This window comes from Dipteris shenzhenensis, chromosome 15, assembly GCF_047967505.1.
Source record: "Dipteris shenzhenensis isolate YYH24624 ecotype China chromosome 15, Dip_SZ_1.0, whole genome shotgun sequence".
NCBI classification, from domain to species: domain Eukaryota; kingdom Viridiplantae; phylum Streptophyta; class Polypodiopsida; order Gleicheniales; family Dipteridaceae; genus Dipteris; species Dipteris shenzhenensis.
Genome location: NC_141610.1, coordinates 8463587 through 8478819, shown reverse-complemented (window position 1 = coordinate 8478819; position 15233 = coordinate 8463587). Strand labels below are relative to the sequence as shown.

At 45.0% G+C, this 15233-nt stretch overlaps 1 protein-coding gene across 1 annotated transcript in view; it reads right to left on the bottom strand.

Moving 5' to 3' along the window:
- The window catches only part of CTC1 (conserved telomere maintenance component 1), a 155036-nt gene that overhangs the window by 70937 nt on the left and 68866 nt on the right, over positions 1 to 15233 (bottom strand). Inside the window, exon 9 of the mRNA XM_087385705.1 lies at positions 1572 to 1676. Coding sequence (XP_087241831.1) covers positions 1572 to 1676 — 105 coding nt within the window. The remainder of the gene's footprint in view (positions 1 to 1571; positions 1677 to 15233) is intronic.

Genomic DNA, 15233 nt, shown 5'->3' with positions numbered 1-15233 from the left:
AAATTTCCACATCATACATGTGACTTTTCGGGCAGTATACTGTGATAAACTGATGGAGACTAGACACTGGACTTTTGGGTGCACTTTCCTTACCCTCTTTCATTAATTCTTTTATTACCAGCCCTTCCCTTCCATTCCTTATTTCAGTCTCAAAGCCAAACTCGATGCAATTCAAATTGATGATGTTCAGAATTCCCAAAAAAAGGACAAATATTAAATACAGATAGAACATTCACATTTTCATTGATCTTGCCACGAGTTTACTGTTACCTCACTACATCTGGTTACACTGGACAGTCCCTTTCTACAAGATCAAAAATGAAGTAGACTTTTCCCAGGCTCAGACCTCTTTGATTAGACAATGCAATAGACACAGAATGTTGGGTCCTGTGAGTCAAACAATTCATACACGGGAACTGATATCTCATCACCACAACATTTATCCCAATGATGGGAGAATTCCTAATAAGCCCTTCTACCAAAATTCCAAACACTAGCAGTTTGCCAGTCTTATTTTGCTTGCAAACCAAATCCTTTGGCAACTATTTGGTACATCAGCTCATGCTGGTCTTTTGCACATACATACATGGTACAAGTTCAATGGTGTGATTAACCCAAAACATTATTTCACTCGTGATGCCAACAGTAAAATAGCCTGATGTTCAAGTCACTCAAGGGGCACTTGAAACGTCAATCAAAGGCGCTTAACTTGTACACTAAGAGACAGCCAAACCATCGTGTGTAACCAGGGCGAATGTCTTCTTGAGGGAGTGGCGTGGCTCCCCATTCTTCTCGGAAGCCCCTTCAGGGTTGAGCTGGCACTATTAGCCTCGACCTTGTTTTTCTCGCTCTATTACAGGAGCTTGATTTGGATTTGGTTCTATTTTCTCATGCTTTGCAGGATGTACTTTTCCACTGAGTTTTCTCTCGGAGATTCTTGCATACTTAATAGATGTCTCCCCCCCCCAAAAAAAAACATCGTGTGTAACCTGATCATGTCAAATCTCACCCCAGGTCTCTAGAAACTTTGAGACACTGCAACCCTACACTCTACTCAGATCTTGGCAAAAATTGGAGGTCGAGCTTTTAAAGGTTGTTCCTCCTAGACAGCGTAACTTTTTGCAACACCAAACCATATTAATGCGTAATTGATATACATATCTTCCTACCTTTAAACACAAGTAAGGCATTGTGGAACCTTGCCTCGAGCTATTTTAGACCTCAATCATTTAAGAAAATGATACAACTCAGCAATTTCATTTTCCCTATAAAGAATGTGCATCTCCATATCAAGCCATAAGGGAGTCAATTGAGACAATGTACTTCCAAAACAACTTCAATGGGCAGCTCAAGTACAAACCTTTGATATTTTTTAAGTTAAAATGCTTCTTAGTCCATTTTGCTTCAGAAGCCCTTTTAGGCCTTTTTACAGTTGTGTCCTGTGAGTTCACTGTTGTCTTCTTTTCCCTAGTTCATTTCACTTTCATCCCATTTTAGACCAAATGTCTCAACAAAAATTCACTTTTCCCTTTGTGTATTTACTTGCCTGATTAAGTTCATCAATAACAAACCTGGCATGCTTCTTGAAAGCATAATGCTGTTTGGAGATCAGCTATGACAACATCTATAGCTCCAGTTGCATCCACCAATTGCAATTTTCCTGATAATTTGGAAAACTGCAAAATTCAAGGCGTGGAACGGCCATTCAAACCTTGAAAAGAGTAATCACAGATAGACAGATCAAGCAAGTGAGCGACCTTCTTTTAAATGTTCAAAACATAGACAAGGAAAGAAGACGGTATAAAACCCTCCAAAACAAATGTCACTAGAAAAGCTCAAAAAAGGCATCTACATACAAGCTTCCAAAATCATGTACAGGTTTTCTGCATCTATTAAAGTTTATACATGAAACTTGAAAGAGGGCTGGGAGTGAGCATTCATGGATGCAGTTATCTAGGGTTCAACTGAAAACAATCTGCCTGAAGGCACATGGTGGAGAGGCAGGTAGCGAGAGAGGATATAGGCTAGGGAGAGATAATGATACTCAAAGGGAGACATAATGAAATGGAAACGAAATAGCAAGAGCAATGAACAAAATGAAAGTACTCACATGTAGACCAAAGAGCTTGTAAGCTTGATACTTGATTGATTTGACACTAGACAAGTACAGCTCTTATATAGAGCACACACACACACATATGAACACCAATGCATATGGGATAACTCCCAATGTGACACGTGGCATCCATAGGACACACTAGACTAGAACACACCAAACTAACTCATCTTGACTCCATTTCCTAACACACCCCCATGGAGGAAAGGTGAGTGACTACTGGAATGGAAACAAGGACAGAACATGACAATGACAGTATCTACTACTCTATGCAATGTCTGAACTAGACATGGCTCTCATGCTAACTCGGAGACTCAGATCTGAGCATGGTTTAGAGGTCGGACTGAGCACTCACATGGCTTTACGTCCCAAACATGACTTAGAGGCTCATGTCTCAGCATGGATGCATGACCAAATCAGAGGTCTAGAAAACCAATGCACCAACATCCTGGAACTCATATGCCATACCTGATAACTAGACCCTATCAATGCCAATACATGGCTCCCACAGTACATCCCCCTCTTGACTCTAGGGACTAACTAGGTTCCTACATGGAGACACACATCATAATATAAAAGAAATACATCATTTCAGGAAGACTATCCAAGGTAGAGAACCTTTATTGACTCAACACACATCATTTATTATTTTTGGGAAATGACCCAAGGCAGAGTACCCAAATATTCCTAACCATTATCTATTATTTCAGATAGATCATGCAAAACAATAGATATAGCTCGTCGATCAGGTCCAGTAGATGTGGCATAAAGATTCTCAAACTTTACTTTGATTTCCATGGCTGAAGCAGTGAGGTCAAAGTGACGAAGTAATTTGTTATCCAACCTCGTACCGATACGAGCCAATGCTTTCTCCCTAGATGATATGACTTCTCCACGAGGATGAGGCTCCATGGTATCAAATCGATCTGAGGTGGTGAAGCAGTGGACTAGTAGCTCCCACAGGTAGAAATCCCACGGGCAGAAGTGGCAAATGGAGCAGCAAATCGGGGGCACCAATCGATGCAATAGCAGCAGGGGCACCAATCGATGCAATAGCAGCTGCAAATGGTACTTCAATCAAGGGCAAAGGGAAGCTGCAATGACGCAGTAGATGGGCAGTCTGTACGGAAATCAGCAGCAGGTTTGGGCACGCATCCTGAGGGCAGAAGCAGCTACAAATGGCATGATAATCAAGGCTGGAGCAGCTACTGTTGGCGGCAGTCCCAAGGCTGATGGCAAGGGCAGGAGCATGAGCAGCAATCCCCAGGGTAGCAGCTCCAAGGTGGACGGGCAGGTACGGCTGTACAAACAGCTTGGCAAAGGCGTACGGAGGGCTATACAGCGGATCAGCAGCCCTGTTGTGTGGCACACCAATCTGTACAGTCCATACGGCTGTACGGCTGGCTGTACGACTGATCGGAAGCTGATGGCGAGGCATAGGTCCGGGTTGGAGGGGTAGTTGATGGTGAGGAACCATGGCGAGGCTAAGGGAATGGAGACTCTACCTTGGAGGAGAGGGGAGCTTCCATTTGCGGGCTTCTCTCATCCTCTAGGTAGAGCAAGAAGAAGGGGAAGGTAGGAAAGGAGACTCTAATACTACATGAAGGCACATGGTGGAGAGGAAGAGAGAGACAGGATAGGCTAGGGAGAGAGATAATGATACTCAAAGGGAGACATAATGAAATGGAAACGAAATAGCAAGAGCAATGAACAAAATGAAAGTACTCACATGTAGACCAAAGAGCTTGTAGGCTTGATACTTGATTGATTTGACACTAGACAAGTACAGCCCTTATATAGAGCACACACACACATATGAACACCAATGCATATGGGATAACTCCCAATGTGACACATGGCATCCATAGCACACACTAGACTAGAACTCACACTAGAACACACCAAACTGACTCATCTTGACTCCATTTCCTAACACTACCCTCTCCTACAAATAGCATGAAAGTGGAAACAAAAGACAACTTAACCCAAGAAAATGCCACCTTACCACTCCACCATCAACCCCACATGTGTTATTGGCAAGGTGTTACTACACCTTTTTGCAAGGTGTCTACCATGCCTCACTGTGGATAATGATATGGCAATCGGTTGCCATGTGCCAACCACATGCATATTGTCTTAACTGATTTGCTGCTCAACTCAGCACGACTGTAGCACTGAGTAGAGCAATGAAGATGTTGTGGAACCTTGTGATGCTTTGGGCCTTGGAAAAGATGGTGAGAGAAAAATGATGGAGATGGCTGCATGATCAAATTTTGTGAATGATCAGGATGACATCATGCAAGAAGCTCATGCCTTGAGGTGAGGTCAGTTGGCGATGGGACTTGGAGCATTATAACACTGGTGTGGAGAACCGAGGGGTGGCAAAGCTCGAGGTAGAGGATGAGTATATCACAGGATTGTGCGTTGCTGAATAGCAGACTCACAAGGTGCTATGCCTCGGGCTTGGAGGACCCTTAGGGAAGCCTTCACAACAAAACCACCTCCTCTAGAGTCCAAATTGTGTGATGACATCTTTCACTTGCTCCTCCCAGTCAAGGATCCACACTCGTCTCTTGGGTGATCTCCTTCATAGTCGCTCCAAAAGGAGGACTATGGGTGAGTGATCTCACATCTTTGTCCCTGTAGAATACTCGTGGAACCTTCTCTTTTCATTGCCTAGGTTTCTCCAAAGTTCATGGACTATTATGAACATCGTTTAAAGCAATAAATATAGTCAATCAAGAGAATCATAATAAATTTATGTGAAATTGATAATGCTCATTGAGTTCGATTCCAGATGTTGGTTGTATTGCTTGTAAAAGGTGACAAAAACAACTCACAATGGGAATTCAAATCGAATATATTATACAAATAAGTACTAACATGAAAAAGACACCATGATTACAATTTGATAGTTAAGATATATGTTTGTAAGAAAACTCATTTGAAAACATACACGGAGTGTATGATGACAATGCTTTGCTGCATACTTGCGAAGAGGTCAATATTAGAGGGCCATATTAGCATTTGAATTGAATGCATAAAGTGGGAGATGATATGAATCAAATATCTAATTATCCCAAAAGGAATCACAGGGGTTAAAAATCCTTCATTTTGTTGATGAGGAGAGAAGGAATGCCAGCTCTGATTTTGTTTTGTTTTTGTTCCAAAGGAAATTAGGACATTCGCCCACTGAGGACCTTTCATACCATATCAATGAGCTGCGAGAGATTATTGATTCAATCTAATATACAAGAACGTATTTAAAATTTATTCAAATGTCATAATATTGTATTAGTATAATGTGCTGTTCACAAAGGCTAGCTATAAACAACCCAACCACATTAATTAAGTATAAAATTAAAGTTTAATTTTATTACAACCATTTTTACAAGACATCCTAGAATATTTGATTGTTAAAATTCGCATAAAATTTAATAAAAGACTAAAACCTAAAAAAGTAGTTTGAGACATCAGCTAAAGAAGTCTTAAAACTCTCTCTCCTTTGGCTGATTTTGGAGATGTAGATCTGTTGTTACATGCACTAGGGCCAAGCCCAAGTGGCAATGTCAACTGGCTGCCTAGAGAGCAAATCGCAGCATATCTCGCAAGCTTTAGGGGTTCCCAAGGACAGCACATAGTGTGGACGGAGGGCAAGAGGGGCACCCTGCATGGGCAGCTCCAAGGCCTTCCTGAAATGGCCCAAAAAGGACTGGCTTTATAGGCAAGGGCCAGCAGCCTAGTCGGCCAAAACCGACCAGCTAGTCGATTGTGCTAGCGGGGGAGGAAGCATGCAATCTAATTTTGTATTTTGAGCCTATCCCGGACCAGTGGTAGCCGGCTCTTGTCTTCACCCGTATGCATTTACACCTTGCGGGGCAAGGTTAGGGGGGGAATTTTCGTTTTCCTTTGGCAGTCATTATTGCAGCAGTTGATGGGTCTTCCAACCTTCAATCATGGACCCTGTCCAGTAGAGCACTTCTCAGGCAAGCATTCAGGGAGCAGAATCATCTCCTTGAGCAGAATCTGCTCTTTTCTGAGCAGCTCGAGCAGGACAAGAAGACAAAGGAGTTGGACCGTTTTCAACAGGATATCCTTAGAGGCGGCTGCCAACGATCCAGACGTCATTCTGACTTGGCAGCATATGAGATCCAATGCAAGAAAGATCGAGAGCATATGCTTGTACAGCACCACCAATTTCTCATGGCCTGCTCATAGTTCCTCTCCTCATTCGCAGTACCCACATACTGCGCATCAACAAGAAGTCCTTTATCTGCACTGGAGTCTTCCATCTCCGAGCACAGTTTAATGGACTATTTTGCAGCAGCTCAGACAAGGGCTTCCCTTGGGTCTACCAATACAGGGGATCATTCAGTTTCCACAGTCGCTACATGCAATGCCTCAGGGTCATAGTTCCTAGGAGTTTTGAAAACGGGGAGATGGAACTGGAAAGAAACGGTGGAAACAGAGTTTCGATTTTAAGGTTAATTTTATATATATATATATATATATATATATGCCCATAAGGCTACATTTAGTTTCTCTGCCCAATGAGAACGTTGTGTTTCTACTACCTTGGTGAGGATAATGCATAATATTTTGTTGGTGCATTCGGCCTAGCCATTCCCTTGGGGATAGTAGGTGTGCTTTTTCTATGGATTACCATAAAGCTAGACAAGAGTTCTTGGATTACCTCATGGAAAAAATGTGTGCCTCTATCTGACACAATTTCAATGGGACATCCGAATCCGGTGATCACATTCTTGTATAAGAATCTTACTTTGCTTTTGACATCTGCCTTTCTGATTGCTTTAGCTTCAGCCCATTTGGTAAAATAATCAGTGGCCACAATGATGTAGCGTGCCTGTGTTCCTTTTGCTTGCTGGATGTCAATCCTCCATTTTTCAAATGGTTTTTTTGCAACAATTGTTGTTAGTGGATTGAAGTCTTTGTGTTGGGTTTTAGTGGTACGTTGGCATACATCACAACCTTTAACATATTCATAGGCATCTACCCAAAGTGTTGGCCACCACTAGCCTACAAGGAGGACTTTTCTTGTTGTGGCTTCCCCTTGGAAGTGTCCTCCTGCAATGCCTTCATGGGCTTCTATATATATATATATATATATATATATATATCTTTCAACTTTGTAATGTATGACATATGTAATAATAATAAGTATGTATATATATATATGTAATATAAATATATATATTACATATATATATATATATACATACTTATTATTATTACATATGTCATGCATTACAAAGTTGAAAGATAGTACATACATCTTCAAATTTCACAATAACTTATAACTTCAAAGAATTCAAAGTTCGGCCAAGCCGTACACGCTACATCAATTACCATAGATGATAGATCATAAATGACTAGTTTGGGGCCTCGGCTGAAGCCTCATAAAAGTGAATACAAAACATGATCCATGTCACATGTGACATGACAAAATCCTAAAAATAAGTACTATACTCTATGCTGTAGCCAATACAAAACATGATCCATATGATATATCATGGATCCAAAAATCTGACAAGCATCATGCATGCTCCAGCCTCCAAGAATCACTCCTCAACATCATCAGCATCCATGGTATCATCTGCCTCCTCGAACTCCTGAGTGCTAGCCTCAGATGAAAAATCACAGAGAGGATCCTGGCCCTGCTAAAGTGGAAGCGATGGATACGGCCCTCGATCTCATCCTCTGAGAGCAGGTGAAAGAGCGAGTGGTACAGGTCGATGATGTCAACTCCTCAAAAGTAAGGAGTACATATCGCACTCTTCTAGTGGGATCTCTGGAATGAACTTCACCTTCTCAATGTTGATCTTGTCCACATTCACCTGAGAAGGCTCCAAGGCTTGTATTCGGCATGTTGCACCGATTGATGTCATCTCTACCCAAAGTTGAGATGGAGTAATACCTACCTGGGACCTTCCTCACTCAAAGAGCCCTCTTTTGCAAAAATCAAGTAAGCTGAAAGATGCTTTTTCATTATATTTGTAATAGCAGAAGCTGACACAACAGGGACTGACTCTCCCTTATGTTTTACATCAAGAACATGGGTCTTGACCCGATGAGTAAGTGTCAGCTTCTTGTTTCTCGTGTCAAGCACACCTCCAACTCGGTAACACCATGGCATCCCCAACAAAACACCACACTCAGGTAGTGGCATAATATAGAACTCTTCTGTGTCCACATAGTTCTGAATGTGCAACCGCAACTTCCCGATGATCGGAGTGATAGGAGTGACCAACTCGGGGTTAGCCATGTTTGCTTCACACTGAGCTCCCATATCTTCTACATGTATACCCAACTTTGCTACGAGCTCAGGTGAAATGAAATTCCCTCAAGCTCCCGGATCAAAGAAAATAAGACATGATTGATCCCTGATCTTACCTCAAGCCCACTGTCAGCATAACTCCATTTTCTCCAATTCATGCCTCCAATAACATCAGGCAACAGATCAACACTCGGCTTTGGCTTTTTCTCCCTTGTGTCATCTTTCTTTTCCTCTTTATGCTCATGCTTTTCCTCTGCAAAGGACTTCCTCTTCCGATGAGGGCATTCATGGGCTCTATGGCCTTCCTGCTTGCAAATAAAACAGTTGTGGGCTTCAAACAATGCCTGCTTCTCCTCAGGAGACAACCAAGGTCATGACGAAGGCTGCCCACGCCTCTGGCCTGCAACAAAGGCTGATTTTGCTGTTTTTTCGAACCACTTAGCCTTTTTAAAATCTTCCCTGGCATAGCCTTTGTTTCCCGAGCTGTTTTGAAACCCATTGATCCGTCCTTGCATCAAAACATATGCTGTATTTGCATTCTCTATGAGTTGGGACAGATTTGTCACCTCTGTTTTGTGCAACAATCCCTTATCTCTTTACGCAATCCACAGCGGTATTTCTCAACCTGCTCAAAGAAGGAAACCTAACGGTAAGAATTGACAGGTAACAAGGCATCCCAAAATTTCTTGTTGTATTCATCCAAATTTCTGCAACCCTCTGCATTAAGCTGAAACCACTCAAACATGGTGGTCAGCCATGCCGCTGAAAACAACTGCTTAAACTCAACACATGTCATGGGAGCTTTTCCTTGCAGAAGTAAATTACCACCACTGAAGGACATTACCCTTCAAGAAAGTGGCGGCTTAAGATTTTTGAGCTCACAGTGAAGTTACCTCCGGTGTACGCAGCATCAAACTATTGCAAATACATCAAAGCTTTCAACCGGTCCTGCATCCCACTGAAAGTCTTGACTACTGCCCCACCTTCTTTGAAGTCCTTTAGTTTGCCCTTAGGCACCAAATTGTCATACACTGGTGGCTGCAAGTATGGGGGCTGCATCATTCCAGGTACATTAGTTCCAGTTCCCATACTGGGATTACCCATGCCAGGTCTCATACCAGACATCTGCCGGGGTCCCAAGGAACCACCCTGAATACCAAGCATCCCTGTCTACATTCCGGGCTGCATCCCCATGTTGGCATACATTACATTTGCATCGCATACCCGTTCCTCCGTGGGCTGTCCCACCATGGCTTGGAAAACTGACCCACTGCCAAAATAACCTGGTTGCATCACAGGCTGAGGGTAGGACTGCTGTCCTTGATGCACAAACTGAAAATTATTCCCTTGCGAGGGATTTTGCTGCAAATTTGCGGGCTGTTGGACATTTCCATCTCAGATCCATGCAAAGGCATATTTGGTCCATGCAAGGGCACCTCTGGTGGCTGTCCACTGAAAGATCCATGCCTGTGAGTCTTCTTTTTCTTCGCTGCCTGCTTGCTTCTAGGACGTGCTTGCAGAATTTCTGCAAGGTTTTCCGTGAGCAAATTCAAAGCTTCCATGGTACCTGCCACTCGCACTTCAAACTCCTCCTCATCCTGAGGGGCTACATGCATATACTTAAGGGAAACATGCTGTCCCGCATCAGGTGCATTATCACCACTGGCATAAGGCTATCCCTCGTGGCCATCTGACAACTCTGCCTCCTCCTGCGTGGAGAGAGTCTATGATGGCTCACGGTGTGACATCGTGGCTGTAATACGGATGCAATAACCACTTCTCTTCATCCAAAGTTACCAAGGTCCACCTTTTGTAGAAAGAGAGTGTGATCCTGGCAATGGAACCACTGTAACCCACCTTCGGAACCCCAAAGGGTGGTAAACCACAACTATCTCTGAACACACCGACAATTACAGCCACTTAGCTCCCAATTAATCACACCACATCAAATAGCATAAAAGAAAGTACAGGTGAGGCTAGAATGCCCTTGCTCAATAATCACACAACGACACCGATTGGCCCCAAACACTTGGTGCCCCTTGTGGTATTTCTTTATTCTTCTTTAGTGAAAAGTAATGGCAAACTTACAACCAAGGCGCACCCTGAACTATTCCCACTGGCTACCACTGTTCACCGGCCCACACTAGGCACACACTACATCAAACTGGCAAACTGTGCATCCCAACTGCTAGAGCAAGGCATAGGCATCCTTTGACCTCAATAACTTGGTCTCAACCTGGGTGGTGATTACAACAGACCCAGGGAATCCCGTAGAGAATCTCAAAACAAAGAACTAGAAATCAATCCCATAGTGAAAACAAAGAGACACTGGCCTAGAAATCCGAGATTGTGCGCCCACAGCACGGACTACAACCAAACACACCTGCTCCTCACATGAACAGGTCCCCGAGGTATCTAGAACCCTGCCAAAGACCTCAAAACTGAGTTTCATAGCCTGAAACCCTAATTCACAGCAAGAAAAGCCAGCCTTGGGCTGCGTGCAAGCACCGGACACCTATAGCAAGGTCCATACAGGCTGTACGTGCTCTTGTCTGAGGGGGTGTTGCTGCTGACTCTGCCTGCCCTACGGGGGTGGGAGGGAAGGAGCCCCCGACCCTGACCGCGAGGGAAGTCTCTGGCTAAATGACCCATGTGCCTAGAACCCAGGACCAAAAGTAGTTACAGTTGAAGGTCCTCCCATTTGAGCAGTAGTAAGGCTCGGCACCACAGGGCCATACAGTTGCGAGACACTTATGGAAGGTAGGGACATGACCGAAGCAAAAAGAAAGAAAGTTTATTAAAGTCTTCGAAAAACCATTGGGTCTATGAGACTGTGAAAATCCTGATACAACAAGCTGTGGTAGTGGAGCTACTAAGCATCCATACCAATGCAAAATGCAAAAAAGCTGAATGGCAGTACTAAGTCCTAAGTACAACATAGTCATGTCCATGGTCGACTATATATCAATCTCAACATCATCATCATCGATAGCAAGATATCATGATGGATGAGGCAGTGGAGGCATGAAGTCGCCAATAGAGTGTTGTCGGCCACTCAAAGGTGCGGTCCTGGCACGTCTCCTGGTCGTAGCTCTACGTCTGACTAGGGCTACTATGACCCCCGTCGGTCGGGCTCCGACTTAAAACAAAGAGGAAATGTCCCCAAGTGAGATCTGTGTGTCGACCCTCTGTCTGAGCTGTCGGGTCACAGACTCCGAATCACGGTCATGTCGAGGCCTCGTCTCATGGGAGTCCATGTGATCTAGCTGAAAGAACTCTGTGATAGAGCTCTGAGAGGGATCAACCGAGGAAGAAGTCTGCTTCTGTCTCCGTGCTCGGAGTATCCTCTCGCGGTGCCTAAGTGCCTCATGAATGAAACCTGCCAAACACTGCTGGTCCGGGTAGGATAGGAAACAGGCCAAAATCCCATAGCTATCTCTGAAGAGCCAGTGGAAATGCCCTCGGATCTCATAGTAAACAGGACACCTGAAGATAAAATGCTCCTCTATCTCAACCTCCTGCATGTCACACATTGTGCATATGCGCCTCTCCCTAGGTAGTCGCTCTACTCTGCCGCTCTTAATGCGGAGTCTATGTGAAGAGACCCAGAACTCTGCCCAAGAGAGACCCTCAACGAATGGGGTAGGTGAATCTGCGTGTATCTTGGTGGGTCAATGAAACCCTCCGCTGTGATATGTAAGAAGTGATCTCTGTAGAAGTTAAGCTTCACTGGGAGTTCACTCGGTCCCAACCAGGTCCGAAATGTGTGTAGCTGTAGTAGATCCTCACGGATAACCTGGTTGACCTCGTGTGATAGGAGGGGAGAGAACGGAGCATCCATGCTGTACTGGAAGGGAGGTAGTCTATCCATGTGAGGCCCCAGTCGCTTAAACCATCTCTCTGTATGTGCATACCAGCACCTCTGGTCCCCTCCTGCTGCAAGTGCCATAGAAGAGGATAGAGCTATCCATGGTAGTCTGCTACTCCTCGAGGTGTAATCCCCATATTCCCTAACTCGGTACAGGTACGTGATGACCTGAAATGCAGCATCTAGCTCTAAAGGGGGTGACCCATTGAATGATCTGATGAGGAACGGATGGCTTACCACGAAGCATCCGTGATAACATGAGAACTTGTAGCCACTCCACACGGACCCACTCTATATCCGATAAGTCTGACCCCCAACAAGGGCTGCCGTACATCCCCGTTGGGTGAACCAAGGAGTCAAAAGCAACCCCTTGGTGCGTGGATCCTGGAAGTGTGAACGGAAGCACTGCCTGTCTAGCCTGGCCAATGAAGCATATCCTTTGCTCAAGCGTGCCTGCATTGTGGGTCTCATAGTGAAGCTGGGTCCGAAAAAGATAACCCCAAGATAAGTGTATGATGAAACTATCTCAACAGGTGACCCCTCAAATGTGAACTGCACCTAATGCATGATGGCTCGAGATGTATTGAAGATCATGACCTTGGTTTTACCTAGGTTGACCTTCAAATCATGAGACTCACAAAAGAACTGTAGTGCATCTAGGTGTCTCTGGAGCCCCTCTACCGAGGAAGACAAGAGAGCCACATCATCTACGTAGAGCAATATCTGGATCAACGTGCCCGCAAGAGAGCAACCTACACCCCCCTGTGTCTACATCACTGTCTCAAGCTCGTCAATGTAGAGGCCAAACAAGGTAGGTGACAAAGAACACCCTTGTTTGACCCCGATGGTGCTCATGAACTCGTCTGTCCATCCAGATCATGCACGAACTCTGCCTAAAACTCTCTCGTAAAGTGCCATGACAGCCCAAATGATCTCCTGGTCATAACCCAAGTCCAGTAGACGCCGTATGAGGCGAGCTCACCATGTTAAATGCCTTGCGGAAATCCACAAAGCAACAGTAAACCCTCTGCTTCCGTGCCCTCGCCTCCTCGATGATACATCTGAGCGTGAGAATGTGGTCCATGGTTCCATGATCACGCCGGAATCCGGCCTGTCCTGCTGCTCTAAGTCCTCGACACTCTGCAAATCTGCTAACCTCGGAGTCAAGTACTGATGCATAAATCTTGGACATTACATGTCCAATCATAATGGTCATGTAGTTCTCCGAGCTCATGGGATCCCCTGCCTTGTGGATGGGTAAGATAGTGTTAATGGTCCAAGTGTGTGGAAACCCCAAATATGTTAATGGTCCAATTGTGTGCTAAGATCAGGGCTAGGATGTTAATCCCATATGCAATGAGCTCAGTGCAAAACCCCTCATGATCCTTTGCTCGGCCATTATGAAGTTTCATTACGGCATCCTTTACCCCTCCTCTAGTGAAGAGGGTGCAGGATGCCGGGCGAGGCATGTGTGAGAGATTAGGGACTGGCTGATTTGGGATGTCATAAAGTGTGCGTGCATAATCAAACCAAATGTGAGTGTCAATGAGTGGCGGAGGGGACTGTCCTTCTAGAAATCTCCACCAGAAGTCCTTAGAGTTGTTACTAAACAAAATGTTCAGTAGCTCCTCCTCGTTCCGACGAACGAAGTCTAGTTTCTTCCTCCGTACCAGTCTACGGTACTCGCATAGCGTATCTGGTGCACTCGGAAGACTACTTTTTGTTTCGAATCTGCACTGATGGCGTAAAGCCTTACACTCATCATCGTACCAACTATTACAGGGTACAGTCCCAGGGGGTGGTGGGTGGGTGGAGTGGGTGGTGTGGGGAAAAGCGTGAATGGCAGCCTCATGTAGTGAGTAGGTGACAAGGACAGCACGATCCTGTAAAAGGGATATGAAGTCAATATAAGCGAGCAGTATGTACAGATGGCCAAAGTAAGAAGGTGAGTGATCCCGATCAAAGCGTATATCGTGGTAGGTGGAGTAAGAACTGAGTGGGGTGGAAGGTGCTATGTGAAGTGGGGTGGAGATGCTAAAGAAAAGGTATGATCAGCCCCCAGGGGGAGAGGTGCTATAGTGAAGTCAGTGATGCGAGATGTGAAGGCAGGGGATCCCATGATAATCAACAACGTTGGGACCCCCCCATGTGGAAAGCATGTGAAACCACCTGAAGCGGGCCATCTGTCAAGACCATTATAGATAATGAGATCATGTATCCTGCAGAGGTCTAATAGGGCATGCCCATAAGATGAGAATGGACCTCGTCTATCAGCCGAAACCCGTAGCATACCTGCCTCCTCAAGGACCAAGCTCAATATCTGGCAGTAGAGTAGAATCATCTCTGAAGTCAAGAAGTGGTACCTGACGGGCCCTTGTCCTCACATTGAAGTCCCCCACTAGGAGGACTTCTCCGCGGCTAGAGAAGTCAACGATAGACTGATAAAGAGCAGCAAATGGGGATGTCTCATCATCACCTCAAATATCTCTGGCAAAATGGGAGGTCTCAGGGGGGTCTCAGCTGTCCATGTGCCGAATCCAAATCCAAAGAAATCTGGAATATGTATCTCTTTGCTCTACTGAAATGGTCCCCAGAAGTGTGGATTTGAAAAGGACTGCAACTCCACCCGAGCCTCGAACTCCTCCTGTACCCCTCGTCTAATCTCTGTAGGAGACTCCCATGTATATCCGCCACTGACCACTGGAAGAGGACGCTCTGGACTCTGATGTGTCTCTGTATAAAAGACCATGTCGTGACCTGTATAGGATCATAAGAAGTTCCTTGGTTCTGACCATAAGATATCATTACAGTTCCAAATGGTGCACGACAGGGTCTCAAATATCTGAGTCTCATAGACCCTGCTTCCCTGTGTAAGGGAAGGGGCACGTGCCCTACGCGAGCCTGTAAGAAGTCGTCCCTCTCGTACCACTGCCCACTTCCCCTCCTTTCGGGCC